Raw genomic sequence first — 16,732 nt, 5'->3', positions numbered from 1 at the left:
CTCAGCCCAGTGCATCCCAGTCTCCCCTGCATCCAGGGGGGCTCTGCCTGCTCCCCCTCTCCAGCCCAGAGACCCCCTGCTTCCCAGCTGGGCAGCTGATATCACTGGCCCCAACAGCTCCTCCCCTGTCCTTTGTCCTCTGTCCTCCATCCCAGGTAAACTGGACGCTGGGGCCCTCTCTCCTCCGTCCTTTGTTCCCTCTGGCTGGAACCGGCTGGTCAGGTCACCGGGGTCTCTCCGCAGCCCACTGTCCTCCCACTGGCCAGAACCGGCTGATGGCCAAGCTGGGGTGGGCGTCTTGGTCACCAGTTGTTAGGGTTCCCCATCTCCTGGCCATTGTCTGGTGGTCCCGGCTGCCAGGCAAGGTCACACCTGGTCCTCGGCAACAACAACCCCCTCCCACCGCCTTGTTAAACATGCAGCACACAGGGAAACTGAGGCACGCACACGCTATTCATGTAAAACACGACAAACATCCCCAAGTTCGTCACAGGTGCACGGATGAATGAATGGATGAATGAATGGAGAGCTGGACGGCTCTCTGTGGAGACTGGTGGGGATGGATGGATAGATTGGTAGATGGATGGATGTCTACGAGGATGGATGGATAGGTAGGTGGATGGATTTGGATGGGGATGGATGGATGGGGGAGCATATGCAGATGGTGGTAAGGATGTTTCTGGGGATGCATGGGTGTCAGCGGGGATCTTTCCACTGATGTTGGAGGCTTTAGTTCATCCCTTTCTCTTTCTCTCTCGTTTGTTCTTCCTTCCGTCTCAGCTCATCGCTCACTGAGGTTTCTGCCGGTTGCTCTGGGCCAACCCCTCCATGGAGGTGGGATGGCCTCAGGAACCCAGATGGGAATGTGGGATCCTCTTTGCAGACATGCCCCGTCCATCCGTCTCTCCCCAGCTCTCCTTCCCAGCAGCAGGATCCGTCACTGTCCTGGGGCTGGTCTCTGGGGCACCCTGCACCCTCCCCACACCAATCCTCTCTGCTGAACCCCTCTAGCTGGCAGTAACAAGGCCCCCCAAGGTCCCAGTGGGCCACCCTCCACCCTGGCTTCCCCCTTCACCCCGCTCTCTCTGTTCCAGCCGCGGCATCGCGGGAGGAGGAACTCGCCCCCCAGCCCAGCCTGGGGGAGCTCTCGGCCTCCGACGTCACCCACGACTCCATCCCGCTCTCCTGGACCGTGGAGGAGGGGACCTTCGACTCCTTCCTCCTTCAGTACAAGGACGCGGAGGGCAACCCCCAGGCGCTGCCCGTGGACGGGGGATCCCGCACGGTCACCGTCGCCAACCTGGCCCCCTCCCGCCGATACAAGTTCAACCTCTACGGCATCTCCGGCCGCAAGCGCCTCGGCCCCGTCTCCACCGACGCCGTCACAGGTCAGCGGCTGCTCCGGGGGCTGCCGGCTCCGTCCCCTCCCACCCACTTTGCTTTGCAGCGTGGTGGGGACAAGAGCTGCCAGCCGGGACTTTCCTGGAAAGACCCTTCCCAGACTCCAACCTCCACAATCTGCCTACCAGCCATTCAATGTGTGGAGGAGTTTGGATGGGAATGGAGGGGTGTCTAGACAGCTGGATCGATGTGCATGGAGAAGACTGACTGACTGGAGCGATGTGCATGGATCAGTGAGTGAATAGATAGATGGATGGCTGTCGATCGGGATTGGTGGGGATGGATGGATGTGTAGATGGGTGGCTCTCTATGGGCATGGATGGGGATGGAGGGATAGTCATGGATGGACAGATAGATGAATGGGTGCATATGAGGATGGAGGGATGTTTGGAGGAGTGGTTGGGGCTGGATGGGTGTCATTGGGGATCTTTCCATTGACGCTGGAGGCTTTGGTTCATCTCCTTCTCTTTCTCTCTCATTTGTTCTTCCTTCCCCCCTCTCCTCCCGTCTGAGCTCAGCTCTCACTGAGATTTGTGCTGGTCGCTGTGGTCCGACCCCTCCACGGAGGCAGGGTGGCCGCAGGCAACTGCGGAATGCGGGATCCTCTTTGCAGACATGCCCCATCCGTCTGTCTCTCCCCAGCTCTCCTTCCCAGCAGCAGGACCCAGCTGTGTCCTGGGGCCGGTCCCTGAGGCTCCCTGCACCCTCCCCCCGCTAATCCTCTCTGCAGATCCCCTTTGGCTAGGAATTACCTGCCCCCCCAAGGACCCGGCAACCCACCCCAGCCTCCCACTTCACCCCCCTCTCTCTATTCCAGACGCAGCGTTGCGGGAGAAGGAACCCGCCCCCCAGCCCAGCCTGGGGGAGCTCTCGGCCTCCGACGTCACCCACGACTCCGCCCTGCTCTCCTGGACCGTCCAGTCCGGGGACTTCGACTCCTTCCTCCTCCAGTACAAGGACGCGGAGGGCAAACCCCAGGCGCTGCCCGTGGACGGGGGATCCCGCACGGTCACCGTCGCACACCTGGCCCCCTCCCGCCGATACAAGTTCAACCTCTACGGCATCTCCGGCCGAAAGCGCCTCGGCCCCGTCTCCACCGACGCCGTCACAGGTCAGCGGCTGGACCCGGGGCGCCGGCTCTGTCCCCTCCCGCCCCCTTTGCTTTGCAGTGGGTGGGGACAGCAGCTGCCAGCCGCTTCCCGGACTCCAACCTCCACCCCCCGTCTACCGGCCATTCAACAGATAGAGGAGTTTGGATGGGGATGGATGGGTGGATAGACAGACAGACAGATGGATCAATGTGCATGGATGAATGAATAGATAGATGGATGTCTGTGTATGGAAATCGAGGCGGAGGGATGGATGGATGGAGGGGATCTCATGGATGGATAGACTGATTAAGGTTCTGTATGGGGATGAATGGATGGAGGGAGGGGATGGTCATCAATGGATAGATAGACGAATACATGTCTAAGGGAAGAGATGGCAGGAGAGATGGAGAGATGAATGGATGTGTATGGGGATGGATGGCTAAGGGGATAGATGGATGGGGATGGGGATGGATGGAGTTTATGGATGGCTGTTTTGGGGGATGCACACGCAGAGGTGTGCGTGTCTGGGTAACCCCTCTGCAGGGGGCAGGTACAAGGGCTATGGTGGGTAAGGTCGTGGGTGCCTGGATAGATGGATGTGACTGGCCATGGATGGGTGGTTGGAGGGGAGCGTATGAAGATGGTGATATGGGTGTGTATGGGACTGGATGGGTGTCAATGGGGATTTTTCCATTGATGCTGGAGGCTTTAGTTCACCCCCTTCTCTTTCTCTCTCACTTGTTCTTCTTTCCCCCTCTCTCCTCCCATCTCAGCTCAGCTCTCACCGAGGTTTGGGCCGACCCCTCCACGGAGGCGGGGTGGCCGCGGGGAACCCAGGAATGCGGGATCCTCTTTGCAGACATGCCCCGTGCGTCTGTCTCTCCCCAGCTCTCCTACCCAGCAGAAGGATCCGGCTGTGTCCTGGGGCCGGTCTCTGGGGCTCCCTGCACCCTCCCTCTGCTAATCCTCCCTGTTGATCCCCTCTGGCTAGGAATTACCCGCCCCCAAGGACCCGGCAAACTGCCCCCAAACCCAGCCGCACCCTTCACCCCCCTCTCTCTGTTCCAGCCGCAGCACCACGGAAGGAGGAACCCGCCCCCCAACCCAGCCTGGGGGAGCTCTCGGCCTCCGACGTCACCCACGACTCCGCCCTGCTCTCCTGGACCGTCCAGTCCGGGGACTTCGACTCCTTCCTCCTCCAGTACAAGGACGCGGAGGGCAACCCCCAGGCGCTGCCCATGGACGGGGGATCCCGCACGGTCACCGTCGCACACCTGGCCCCCTCCCGCCGATACAAGTTCAACCTCTACGGCATCTCCGGCCGCAAGCGCCTCGGCCCCGTCTCCACCGACGCCGTCACAGGTCAGCGGCTGCCGGGAGGAGGTTCCCAGCCAGCGCCTGCCTCCTTCCTTCTCCCCCTGCAGGGTCTTTCCCAGGACCCACCTTCACTGATTTGCTTTTCCCCTGCCTTCCCACTCTCCCACCTCGCCTGTCCCTGCGCGGCGTTTCCTCCTCTGGGATCCTTCCCTCCTTGTCTCCCTTTGCCCCTTTCTTCTCTTGGGCATTTTTTCACTCCTCCTCTCTTCCCACCACCCCTCCGGCTGTCCCCTCCTCCACCAGGGCCCCTTCCACGTTCCTTCGCTCCCAACCACCCTCTTCCACATCCCTTTGCTTGGTGCAGTCATGGCACCAGAGGCCACATCCAAGGGGTCTTGCCTCTGTCAGCCACTTTGCTCCCCTATTTCCACCCCACAGAGGGGCCACTTGCCCCGGACATCAGAGGTGACACTGCCTGAGTTTGCAGAGAGCCTGATCCCATCGCTCTGCAGTGGGGGAAGCTGCCTCTGTTTGCCCCACAGGCTGTTACCTCACCCTTAACCCTCCCACTCTGCTCCAACCACAGCGCCGCGGGAGGAGGGAGCCGGGGTACGGCTCCGCCTGGGGCAGCTCTCGGCCTCTGACATCACCCATGACTCCCTCGATCTGTCCTGGACTGTGAAGGAAGGGACCTTCGACTCCTTCATCCTCCAGTACAGGGACACGGACGGCAACCCGCAGGCGCTGCCCGTGGACGGGGGATCCCGCACGGTCACCGTCGCCAACCTGGCCCCCTCCCGCCGATACAAGTTCAACCTCTACGGCATCTCCGGCCGCAAGCGCCTCGGCCCCGTCTCCACCGACGCCGTCACAGGTCAGCTATCAGCTCTCTCCTCCCACCTTCCCCACCCCCCCGGCAGGTGCATGATGGGATAGAATCGCCCCCTTCTCTACGTCCCTGTGCCTCGTGGGGCAGGGGGAGGGTCCGAGGGACGCGCTTTGAGACGGGAAAATGCCGACTCGCCTCTCGAAGCGCTGGCGAGGAAACAGGCTCGTATGGAGCCTTGGGCTCGGCGAGGGGACCTGGGACCCCTGGTCTGGGCCGCGTAGCCCTGGCCCTCGCCCCGGCCTGTGTTCGCGCTGGGCAGAACCAGCGGCGAGCTCATCCAGAAACAGCCTGTGTGGGTTTCACGTGAGCCAGGGACGGAGAGTCCGGCCTGGCCCGTGGGGATTGTCTGGCTGGCTAATTCCCCTCCCTGCTCTGTGCCGCCGGCCGCAATCGGCTCTGATCCACCCTCCTGCCCACGCCACGGCCCAGGGCCGGCTGGGTCTGGCGCGTCCCAGCAGCAGTCAGGCCACCTGCAAAGAGACTGGCCTCTCGGCCGCTTGCCAAAGTTTTGCAGCTTTCATCCCGATCCCAAACAGGGGTGGGGTCTGGAGACGTGGGGTCCGGGCCGGGTCTGAGCTGCTCCCCTCTCCCCAGGCCGGCAGGAGGAGGAAGACGAGGAGGAGGAGGAAGGTGCCTCGCAGCCCAAGCTGGGGGAGCTCTCGACCTCCGAGGTCACCAAAGACTCCGTCCGCCTCTCCTGGACCGTCCAGGCCGGGGCCTTCGACTCCTTCCTCCTCCAGTACCGGGACGGGGAGGGCAAACCCCAGGCGCTGCCCGCGGACGGGGCGTCCCGCACGCTCGTCGTGTCCGACCTGCTCCCCTCCCGCAAGTACAAGTTCAACCTCTACGGCGTCTCCGGCCCTAAGCGCCTCGGGCCTGTCTCCACCGACGCCGTCACAGGTCAGCGAGCCGGGGGGCCGGCCGGCCAGGGCCCCTCAACATCTTCCAGCCCCCTTCCTTCCGCAGGTCTTCCCTCCGTGGCCCAGCTGGGACCCTGGACTCCTGGGTTCTCTCCCAGCTCTGGGAGGGGAGTGGGGTGTGGTGGGTTAGAGCAGGGGGGCTGGAAGCCAGGACTCCTGGGTTCTCTCCCAGCTCTGCCTCTGACCTTCTGGGTGACCATGCAAAAAGCCCCATAACTGCCCCTTGCCTCAGTTTCCCCACCTGTAACACGGGGCTAACGATCCCATTGCGCCACTGACAAGCTGTGGCGACAGGCCCTTCCTCTTCTGGGCCTAACCCCTGCTCCTGACCCCCCATTCCTGTCCTCCCTCTGTCGCCCCCCGCCCCTCCCGGCAGTTAACCCTTTCCACTCTGCACCGGAGCCCCATGGGACAAAAGTAACTAACCTGCTCCCAGGGCTCCTGGCCAGGTGCATGATGGGATAGAGTTAACCCCTTCTTGCCTGGCCCCAGCCCCCCCCCCCCCGGTGCCATCTCCCCCAGGGACAATTAACCCTGTCCTGCCCTTGCAGGAGCCTAACCCCCCTCCTGCCCCCGCAGCCTTCCCGGAAGCCTCCAGCGTGACGCCCGCCCGGCTGGACCAGCTGCTCATCTCCGAGGTGACCCCGACCTCGCTGCGGCTGAGCTGGGACGCGCCCGAGGGCAACTTCGACACCTTCCTCATCCGGTACCGGGACGCGGGCCGGGGGCCCGGGCTGGGGCCGGCGCCCGCCCAGGAGGTGCCGGTGCCGGGGGCCCAGCGCTCGGCCGTGCTGCGGGGGCTGCGGCCCAGCACCGAATACGGCCTGGCAGTGTACGGCCTGCGGCAGGGCGAGGAGACGGCCAACGTCCACGGGGCCGCACAGACCAGCAGCCTCGGTACGGCCCCCGCTGCGGCACCGAGCCCAGCTGCCCCCTCGTCCCAGCACCCCGTGCTGCCCCCGCCCCACAGCCCAGCGCCCCTGTAACGAGGCTGGTTCTGGCGGGACCCCACGGAGAGGGGCCAATTCAGGACAAATCGCTCAGAGCGGGGCAGTCACAGCCCCGGCCTGGGGTTTCTGTGCACCCCGAGGCAAACCAAACCCGCCAGCCGGAGAGGACTTCGGTCTCACCCCACCGCTAACCACGAGTCACACGAGCAGTTCCCTTAGACACCCCAGTTTCCCCACCAGCGCCCCTCGTTATGGGGATGAGTGGTTATGAAAACCAATCCCCCAGAAAGAGAAAAGAGGTTCCCTCGATCCCAAAGGACCAAGCCCAGACCCAGGTCAATGTACAGGTCAGATCTCACCCCCGAATCACGCTGTGGCCAACGCTTTTGAATCTAAAATCTCGAGGTTTATTCGTAAAAGGAAAAGAAAGAGACGAGAGCAAGAGCTGGTGACATGGACTCACTGACATCCAGTAACGGCCAACCCCAGCGTCCGGCCCTTAGGCCTCTCCCCGCCTGCCGGGCTGAGTCCCCCGGCGTGTCCGCCGTGGGTCAGGGGTGTCGCTCATGGGCCACCCAGCAGGCTGGGCAGAGCTGACCCCCACTTGTCTGGGGTGTCCCCCAGGAGTAGAGCACCCGTGTGAACTGCAGACAGGCCAGAGCTAACGCCGGCATCTTTAAATACAACGTGACACCTGCACCCAGACGGCATAATCCCAACCGGCCAGCCTCACCCCCTCCGAGACACCGCATCCCACCCCTTTGCACAAGAGCTGGGGCCACGACGGGAGCTTGGTTGCAACCATGTTCTATACGGTCCCAGTTCAAGTCAGTAGCGTGACAGCCCCCTGCTGCCCCCTGCCCCATCCCTGGTGAGAGGGGGTAGCGGGGGTAGGACAGATGGAGGGTGTGGAGCCCGTGACAGACGGAGGGAGGGACAGGTGGATGGGTGAGCGCCAGGGGGTGACGGTGGGGGGCACTGGTGGGTCTCAGCCCCCTCGCCCGGCTGGGGGGGGGGACGGGGACGGGGCTTTGCAGGCTGGTGCTCTCCCCCCAGTGGTCATGCTGGGAAGGGGCCCCCCAGTTGGCTCCGCCTGAGGGCCCATGGGGCCCCCCTGACCCCCATGTCTCCCCAGAGCTGGAGAGCCCCCGGGACCTGCGCTTCAGCGATGTCCGTGAGACCTCGGTGGGGGTGACCTGGGGGGCCCCGTCCACCCATGTCGACCGCTACAAGGTGTCCTTCCAGCTGAGCAAAGGGGGTAAGTGCCCCACAGCACCCCCCTGCTCCCCCCCACAGCTCCCCTCGCTGGCCCCCCACAGCGCCCCCTGCTGCCCTCCCCAACACCCCAAACCGACTCCCCACAGTGCCCCTCGCTGGCCCCCCACAGTGCCCCCTGCTGCCCTCCCCAACACCCCAAACCAGTTCCTCCCAGTGCACCTCGCTGCCCCCCACAGTGTCCCAAACCGACCCCCCTCCACAGCGCCCATCACTGCTTCCACACTGTGGCCCCTGGCCCTCCCCCGCTGGCCCCTGCTGCACAGTGACCGCCCCCATAGCGCCCCACACTGAGCACCCCAAAATGCCCCCAGAGCCCCCAAGAACTGCCTGCAGAACAGCGCCCCCTACTGGCCCTGTGCCCTGGCCCCGACACATGGCCCCGCCCCCAGCGCGTCCTGACCCGCCTGTCGCCCCAGGGGAGCCGCAGAGCGTGATGGTCGCGGGCACCCGGCTGCAGACAACGCTCGAGGGGCTGATCCCCGGGGTCAGCTATGAGGTCAGCGTCATGGCCGTCCGGGGCTTCGAGGAGAGCGAGCCACTGGTGGGCTACGTCACCACAGGTAAGGGCCGGATGCCTGGGTCCCCTCCCCTGCTCCCGGGCCACTGGCCGGACGCCTGGGTCCCCTCCTCTGCCCCAGGGCCAGCGCCGGACACCTGGGTCTGCTCCCCTGCCCCGGGGCCAGCACCCCATGCCACCGGCCGGACGCCTGGGTCCCCTCCTCTGCCCCAGGGCCAGCGCCGGACACCTGGGTCTGCTCCCCTGCCCCGGGGCCAGCACCCCATGCCACCAGCCGGACGCCTGGGTCCCCTCCTCTGCCCCAGGGCCAGCGCCGGACACCTGGGTCTGCTCCCCTGCCTCGGGGCCAGCACTCCATGCCACCGGCCGGACGCCTGGGTCCCCTCCTCTGCCCCAGGGCCAGCGCCGGACACCTGGGTCTGCTCCCCTGCCCCGGGGCCAGCACCCCATGCCACCGGCCGGACGCCTGGGTCCCCTCAGCGGGGGCTGCCCCCCTGACGCTCCGCGCTCTCTCCGCAGTCCCCGACGGCCCCTCGGACCTGCGTGCCGTCAACGTCACCGAGGCCTCGGCCCTGCTGCGCTGGAACCCGCCCCGGGCCCCCGCCCAGAGCTACGAGCTGAGCTACGGACCCCCCGAAGGTGAGCGCGGGGGCAGGGCGTTGCTCCCCTCCCCCGGCCTGCACCCGGCTCTCGCTGGCTCCCCGCCCCGGCGGGTGGCTCCGTCCCCGGGGCCCTGGCGCCCTTCGCCCGCCTGCCCCGGGTCCGGGCGGCCGGCGCGGGCATCTCCGGGGCCCTGGGCCATCGGCTCCCTCTGGCCCGGTCGCCCCTCGCCCGGCCCGGCTCCTTCGGCCTCCCCACGCCGGCATTGCATCCACAGGGGGGGTGTTGGGGGCAGCTCAGACGTGGGGATCCCCAGCCCCCCCTCCGGACCCCTCCCCTCCAGCCTGCCCCCCCTCACCCCAGCTCTCCCCGCAGGCCCCGCGGTGACGGTGCGGCTCCCTGGGGCCCGGGCCGAGCACCCCCTGACCGGGCTGCGGCTGGACACCGAGTATCTGGTCAGCGTCCACGGGGTGACGGGGGGCAACCGCAGCTCCCCCGCCCATGCCACCTTCACCACCGGTATGGGGGGGTGCAGGGAGGGGGGCGGGGGTCACGGGGAGGGGTGGGGGAAGCAGTGAGGGGAGGGAGGCTGTCGGTGGGGGGAGGGGGTCATGGGGAGGGGTGGGGGAAGCAGTGAGGGGAGGGGGGCTGTCGGTGGGGGGAGGGGGTCATGGGGAGGGGTAGGGGATGTTGGTGGGGGGAGGGGGGTCATGGGGTGGGGTGGGGGATGTTGGTGGGGGGAGGGGGGTCACGGGGAGGGGTGGGGGAAGCAGTGAGGGGAGGGGGGCTGTCGGTGGGGGGAGGGGGGTCACAGGGAGGGGGGAGGTCGGGGGGTCCCTGTTTCACTCTCCCCTCCCCCAGGGCTGGATGCCCCCCGGGACCTGCAAGCCACTGACGTGACCCCCCGCAGCGCCCGGCTCTCCTGGACGCCCCCACGCGTCCCCCCCACCGGCTACCTGCTCAGCTACGAGACACCCTCTGGCCAAACGCAGGTACCCGGACCCCCAGCCCCCCCCAGCCCCCTGCCTGCTCAGCCCCCCCGTTCCCTCCCCAACCCTTGCCACAGCCCCCCCAACACCCCGCCCCACTCTCCACCCTCCCCCCCGGCTCCCCCCACATCCCGCCCCCAGCCCCATCGCTGCTCCCTGCCCCTCCCCCACCCCCTCCGGCCCATCACCCCCCCTCACTCCCTCTCCCCCCAGGAGATTCCCCTGGGCTCAGACGCGGCCTCCTACCAGCTGAGCAACCTGAGCCCGTCCAGCCGCTACCAGGTCCGGGTGCAGGCGATCCGGGGGGGCCTCCCCAGCGCCCCCATCGCCACCTCCTTCAACACCGGTGAGCCGCAGGACGCCTGGGTTCTAGCCTGGCTCGGGGGAGGGGGGGCTAGTGGGTGGTTACAGCCGGGGGGCTGGGAGCCAGGACTCTTGGGGTCTCTCCTGGCTCGGGGAGGGGAGTGGGGTCTAGTGGTTGGAGGGGGTGGGGCTGGGATCCCGGACTCCTGGGTTCTCTCCTGGCTCTGGGAGGGGAGTGGGGGCTGGTGGGTTAGAGCAGGGGGGGCTGGGATCCAGGACGCCTGGGTTCTATCCCAGCTCTGGGAGGGGAGTGGGGGCTGGTGGGTTAGAGCAGGGGGCTGGGAGCCAGGACGCCTGGGTTCTCTCCTGGCTCGGGGAAGGGAGCGGGGTCTAGTGGTTGGAGGGGGTGGGGCTGGGGTCCCGGACTCCTGGGTTCCATTCTCGCCTCTCCGCGCAGTCTGGCTGACCTACCCCTTCCCCCGGGACTGCGTGGAGGAGCAGCTGAACGGGCCGGGCCCCTCCCGCGAGGTGACCATCTACCTGGGGGGGCGACAGGCAGCGCCCCCTGCAGGTCTACTGCGACATGGAGACCGACGGGGGCGGCTGGCTGGTGAGTGCGGGGCCGGGGCAGCGCGGCCTGCGGGGGGGACACACCCGCCCCGGGGGGGGCAGCGGGGCCGAGCGTGTGTCTCTGACCCCCCCCCGCCTCCCCCCAGGTGTTCCAGCGCCGCATGGACGGCGAGACGGATTTCTGGCGCGACTGGCAGGCCTATGCCCAGGGCTTCGGGAACCGGTCCCGCGAGTTCTGGCTGGGTGAGGGAGAGAACCCAGGCGTCCGGGCGGCCCTGCGATCCCCCCCGACCCCCGCTCCCCCCCGAGCCGGGAGAGAACCCAGGCGTCCGGGCGGCCCTGCGATCCCCCGCTCCCCCCCGAGCCGGGAGAGAACCCAGGCGTCCGGGCGGCCCTGCGATCCCCCCCGACCCCCGCTCCCCCCCGAGCCGGGAGAGAACCCAGGCGTCCGGGCGGCCCTGCGATCCCCCCCGAGCCGGGAGAGAACCCAGGCGTCCGGGCGGCCCTGCGATCCCCCCCGAGCCGGGAGAGAACCCAGGCGTCCGGGCGGCCCTGCGATCCCCCCGACCCCCGCTCCCCCCCCCCGAGCCGGGAGAGAACCCAGGCGTCCGGGCGGCCCTGCGATCCCCCCCGACCCCCGCTCCCCCCTGAGCCGGGAGAGAACCCAGGCGTCCGGGCGGCCCTGCGATCCCCCCCGAGCCGGGAGAGAACCCAGGAGTCCGGGCGGCCCTGCGATCCCCCCCGACCCCCGCTCCCCCCCCCGAGCCGGGAGAGAACCCAGGCGTCCGGGCGGCCCTGCGATCCCCCCCGACCCCCGCTCCCCCCCGAGCCGGGAGAGAACCCAGGCGTCCGGGCGGCCCTGCGATCCCCCCCGAGCCGGGAGAGAACCCAGGCGTCCGGGCGGCCCTGCGATCCCCCCCGACCCCCGCTCCCCCCTGAGCCGGGAGAGAACCCAGGCGTCCGGGCGGCCCTGCGATCCCCCCCGAGCCGGGAGAGAACCCAGGCGTCCGGGCGGCCCTGCGATCCCCCCCGACCCCCGAGCCGGGAGAGAACCCAGGCGTCCGGGCGGCCCTGCGATCCCCCCCGAGCCGGGAGAGAACCCAGGCGTCCGGGCGGCCCTGCGATCCCCCCCCGACCCCCGCTCCCCCCCCCGAGCCGGGAGAGAACCCAGGCGTCCGGGCGGCCCTGCAATCCCCCCCGACCCCCGCTCCCCCCTGAGCCGGGAGAGAACCCAGGCGTCCGGGCGGCCCTGCGATCCCCCCCGACCCCCCGCTCCCCCCTGAGCCGGGAGAGAACCCAGGCGTCCGGGCGGCCCCGGCGCAGCAGGGAGAGAACCCAGGCGTCCTGCCCCCAGGTAACGACGCCCTGCACCAGCTGACGGCGGCCGGGGAGCAGGAGCTGCGGGTGGATCTTCGGGCCGGCGCCGAGGCCGCCTACGCCCGGTACCAGCGGTTCCGGGTCGACCCCCCCAGCGAGCATTACCGCCTCCACCTGGACGGCTACCGCGGCACGGCCGGTGAGGGGCAGGGGCGGCTGGGGGGGCGCTGGCGAAAGGGAGGCGGGGGTCGCCAATGGGGAAGGAAAGGGGGGGTCATGATGCGGGGTGCTGGCGGAGGGGGCAGAGGACGAGGATGGATGGGGGACAGCAGGGGGTTGCTATGTCGGGGTCAGTGGATTGGGGGGTCTGTGTCCCGGGGGGGCTGGGGGGCAGTGGGGGGGTTGCTATGTCAGGGGTCAGTGGATGGGGGGGTCTGTGTCCCGGGGGGGTGGGGGGGCAGTGGGGGGGTTGCTATGTCAGGGGTCAGTGGATGGGGGGTCCGTGTCCCGGGGGGGCTGGGGGGGCAGCAGGGGGTTGCTATGTTGGGGGGTCAGTGGATGGGGGGGTCTGTGTCCCGGGGGGGCTGGGGGGCAGTGGGGGTTGCTATGTTGGGGGGTCAGTGGATGGGGGGGTCCGTGTCCCGGGGGGGCTGGGGGGTCAGTGGATTGGGGGGTCTGTGTCCCGGGGGGTCTGGGGGGCAGTGGGGGTTGCTATGTTGGGGGGTCAGTGGATGGGGGGTCCGTGTCCCGGGGGGGCTGGGGGGGCAGCGGGGGGTCCCTGTCCCAGGGGTGGTTGGGGGAGGGGCGCTGTGCCCCCAGCCCCCCCTGACCCCCTGTCCCCCCCCAGGCGATGCGCTGAGCTACCACTCGGGCAGCGTCTTCTCGACCCGGGACCGGGACCCCAGCCGGCTGCTGACGCCCTGCGCGGTGTCCTACCGGGGGGCCTGGTGGTACCGGAATTGCCACTACGCCAACCTCAACGGGCTCTACGGCAGCGGCCGGGACCACCAGGTACGCCGCCCGGACGCCTGGGTTCTCTCCCCGCTGCGGGGGCGGGGCGGTGTCAGGATGCCTGGGTTCTCTCCCAGCTCTGGGGGCGGGGCGGTGTCAGGATGCCTGGGTTCTCTCCCGGCTGCGGGGGCGGGGCGGTGTCAGGACGCCTGGGTTCTCTCCTGGCTCTGGGGGCAGGGGCAATGTCGGGATGCCTGGGTTCTCTCCCAGCTCTGGAGGCGGGGGGGGGGGGGCTGGTGGGGAGAGCAGGGGGGGGGGCTGGGAGCCAGGACTCCTGGGTTGGCCCATCCCAGGGCAGGAAATTAACTCCTTCCCATCCAGCACGTCCAAGCCAGTTGGGAAACTGAGTCACGGATTGCATTTAGCACTATTACAGAAGTTGCCGAGGGGGCCAGTGCTGGGGGGTCTCTTACCCCCCATTTCTGCCCCCCCCAGGGCGTGAACTGGTTTAACTGGAAAGGCTTCGAGTTCTCCATCCCCTTCACCGAGATGAAGCTGCGGCCACGGCGGGGCTGAGCTGGACGGACGGACAGACGGACGCGGGAGGGAGGGAGAGCGAGCGAGCGAGCGAGACCGCAGCACTGCCGGGCGCCACCAGGGGAAGCCGGGGCATCACGAGGAGACCCCCCCCCCGGGGCCCTTCCACCCCCCCATGAGACTCCCCTCCCCCACAGAGCCCCAATGCTTAATTCCCTCCCCTCACCTAGCCCCTCCCACACACCCCTGGGGAGTCCCCTGCTCCCCACAGTGAAGGGGGGGGGTCTGTGCAGCAGGCCCAGCCCAAAGGGGGCACCCCAATCCAGCCTGGTGGGGGGGCGGGGCAGATGGAATCCAGGAGTCCTGACCCCCAGCTCCTCTGGGGCTCCCATCACCTCCCCACTCAGAAGCGGGGGCCTGTGGGGAGACAGGGGAGCGAGCGGTGACCCCATGGGTGGTGGAGCGACGGAGACAGATGGACCCAAAGCACCTTTATTCTGACTGAAACGGCCCAGATGGGCGAGGACGTTGGGGAGGGCAGAGTTAAGGGGGGTTGCGGGGAAATGGGGGGGGGCAGAGTTAAGGGGGGTTGCAGGGGGCTGTACAGAGTCTATTGAGTGATATAGTTTATATATTAAAAACACAGCTGAAATTGTTACAAAACCCCCCAGTGAGTGAGAAACTGTTGGGGCCAGGGACAGGTGTGGGGTGGAGGCTCCCCATGACCTGGAGAGATGCGGGGGGGGGATATAAGGGGCTTGGGGAGGGGTCCCTGGGGCACAGAGTACAATGCGGGGTTGGGGCTCACTGCAGTGGTGGGTCAGTGAGGGGTTCAGGACGGCAAGAGGGTCACCTGGGGTCACTGGCGGGATGGGGGTTGGGGCCGTGGGGAGGTGACTGGGAGTCCCGGGGGTTCAGGGAGATGTGACAGGATCCCTGGGGTGCTGCATGGCACCGCTGGGCCCCCTTCACGCTGCAGCCTGGGCTGGCTCTCACAGAGCTAGGCCAGTGAGCTGCAGCAAACCCTCCAGGTGCTGTGATCACTCAGCCCCATGGGGAGCCCCACACCTGGCGAGGTCGCATGAAGGCTCCCAGAGCCACCCCCAATTCGCACACAGAGAGAGGCCCCAGCCAGTCCCCCCCAGCCTTGCACCCCACAGCTGGGCCGGCCTCTCCTGGGCAGCAGCCTGGCCAGTGTGAGTTCATTACCCGCCCGCCCCCCCGGCTGTGGGGAGGACACGCCCCAGCCTTTGTACCGGAGCGGAGACCCCGAGCGCGCCGAGCAAACCCCCTGTTTTAGGGACAATAGAAACCAGGTTTATTCACGCCAGAGCGAGACGGGAGGCGATGAGCCGAAGGGCCGCGCTCGTTACCTAAGCGAACGCCCGGTGAGCGCACCGGCTACAGCTGACGGCTCCTCGCAGGCGGGCTTGGCTCACCCGTTCTCTCGCCCCACGGGACCCGGGCCTCTCCCTGCAGCCTGGGGCCAGTCTCCTCGGTCAGAGGCTTTGTCTGCCCAGGGGCCGCGTGGCCGGGGGAGAAGAAGGGCCATCGCATGAGGCCCCGTCCCCTCGTTTCTGCCCTGGGCCCCTGTGCCTACGACACTCGCCCGGACGTCCCGACGGGCTTTGCTGAGTCCCGGGGCCGGGCGATCCCCCGGCCTGGCCTCGTGCACCCGGGTCGCAGAGCAGCCCCGGCGCATGGGGCTCGGGCAGGCCTCAGGGTCGAGGAGCGCCCGCCTGGGGGTGGGTCGCCGCCGGTCCCAGTAGCCCCCCCACAGCAGCAGCTCACAGCTCCCTGCACCCCAACGCGGCCCACGTTGGGACAAGCCAGCGGGTCTCAGCAGCTCACGGGTTTCACACGACACCTCACACGGGCGCTGTGTGGGGACAGCGCAGCCCCGTGGGAATGAGGGAGACGGGGCCCAGGGCGCTGCTTTGAGGCGCAGGGGCTCACAGGAGGCTCAGCAGGGGTCCCAGGGGTGGCGGGGGGGTTAAGGGCAGCAGTGGGGGCTATGGGGTCACTGGGGGCTCGGGGAGGGGCCCCCGGGGCAGGACGCGGACGCGGACGCGGAAGGGCGGGCAGCACACCACGGTGCCGTACAGGCCCCGCAGGGACGGGAGGGCGCCGGGGGGGGCTATGGGGTCACTGTGGGCTCGGGGAGGGGCCCCCGGGGCAGGACGCAGACGCGGAAGGGCGGGCCGCGCACCACGGTGCCGTACAGGCCCCGCAGGGATGGGAGGGCACCGGGCGGGGGGCTATGGGGTCACTGGGGGCTCGGGGAGGGGCCCCCGGGGCAGGACGCGGAAGGGCGGGCAGCGCACCACGGTGCCGTAGAGGCCCCGCAGGGACGGGAGGGCGCCGGGGGGGGGCTATGGGGTCACTGGGGGCTCGGGGAGGGGCCCCTGGGGCAGGACGCGGACGCGGAAGAGCGGGCAGCGAACCACGGTGCCGTAGAGGCCCCGCAGGGACGGGAGGGCGCCGGGGGGGGGCTATGGGGTCACTGGGGGCTTGGGGAGGGGCCCCCGGGGCAGGACGCGGACGCGGAAGGGCGGGCAGCGCACCACGGTGCCGTACAGGCCCCGCAGGGACAGGAGGGCACCGGGGGGGGCTATGGGGTCACTGGGGGCTCGGGGAGGGGCCCCCGGGGCAGGACGCAGACGCGGAAGGGCGGGCCACGCACCACGGTGCCGTACAGGCCCCGCAGGGATGGGAGGGCACCGGGCGGGGGGCTATGGGGTCACTGGGGGCTCGGGGAGGGGTCCCCGGGGCAGGACGCGGACGCGGAAGGGCGGGCAGCGCACCACGGTGCCGTACAGGCCCTGCAGGGACAGGAGGGCACCAGGGGGGGGCTATGGGGTCACTGGGGGCTCGGGGAGGGGCCCCTGGGGCAGGACGCAGACGCGGAAGGGCGGGCAGCGCACCACGGTGCCGTATAGGCCCCACAGGGACGGGAGGGCACCAGGGGGGGGCTATGGGGTCACTGGGGGCTCGGGGAGGGGCCCCCGGGGCAGGACGCGGACGCGGAAGGGCGGGCCGCGCACCACGGTGCCGTATAGGCCCCACAGGGACAGGAGGGCGCCGGGGGGGGGCTATGGGGTC

General features: G+C 68.8%; 1 protein-coding gene across 1 annotated transcript in view; it reads left to right on the top strand.

The window, feature by feature from the left end:
* The window catches only part of TNXB (tenascin XB), an 89,976-nt gene extending 75,809 nt beyond the window's left edge, over positions 1–14,167 (top strand). The window contains 17 exon segments of the mRNA XM_073326856.1: positions 1,095–1,388; positions 3,567–3,854; positions 4,396–4,683; positions 5,293–5,598; positions 6,198–6,515; positions 7,704–7,826; positions 8,263–8,406; positions 8,883–9,002; positions 9,339–9,482; positions 9,825–9,955; positions 10,166–10,298; positions 10,713–10,798; positions 10,800–10,865; positions 10,972–11,068; positions 12,180–12,341; positions 12,990–13,153; positions 13,589–14,167. Coding sequence (XP_073182957.1) covers positions 1,095–1,388; positions 3,567–3,854; positions 4,396–4,683; positions 5,293–5,598; positions 6,198–6,515; positions 7,704–7,826; positions 8,263–8,406; positions 8,883–9,002; positions 9,339–9,482; positions 9,825–9,955; positions 10,166–10,298; positions 10,713–10,798; positions 10,800–10,865; positions 10,972–11,068; positions 12,180–12,341; positions 12,990–13,153; positions 13,589–13,669 — 2,945 coding nt within the window. The 3' untranslated portion in view covers positions 13,670–14,167.
* The last annotated feature ends 2,565 nt before the right edge of the window (positions 14,168–16,732 follow it).

The sequence above is a fragment of the Lepidochelys kempii genome, unplaced genomic scaffold (assembly GCF_965140265.1).
Source record: "Lepidochelys kempii isolate rLepKem1 unplaced genomic scaffold, rLepKem1.hap2 scaffold_137, whole genome shotgun sequence".
Lineage (NCBI taxonomy): Eukaryota > Metazoa > Chordata > Testudines > Cheloniidae > Lepidochelys > Lepidochelys kempii.
Note: the sequence above shows the minus strand (reverse complement) of the source record. Positions and strands in the feature narration are given on the sequence as shown.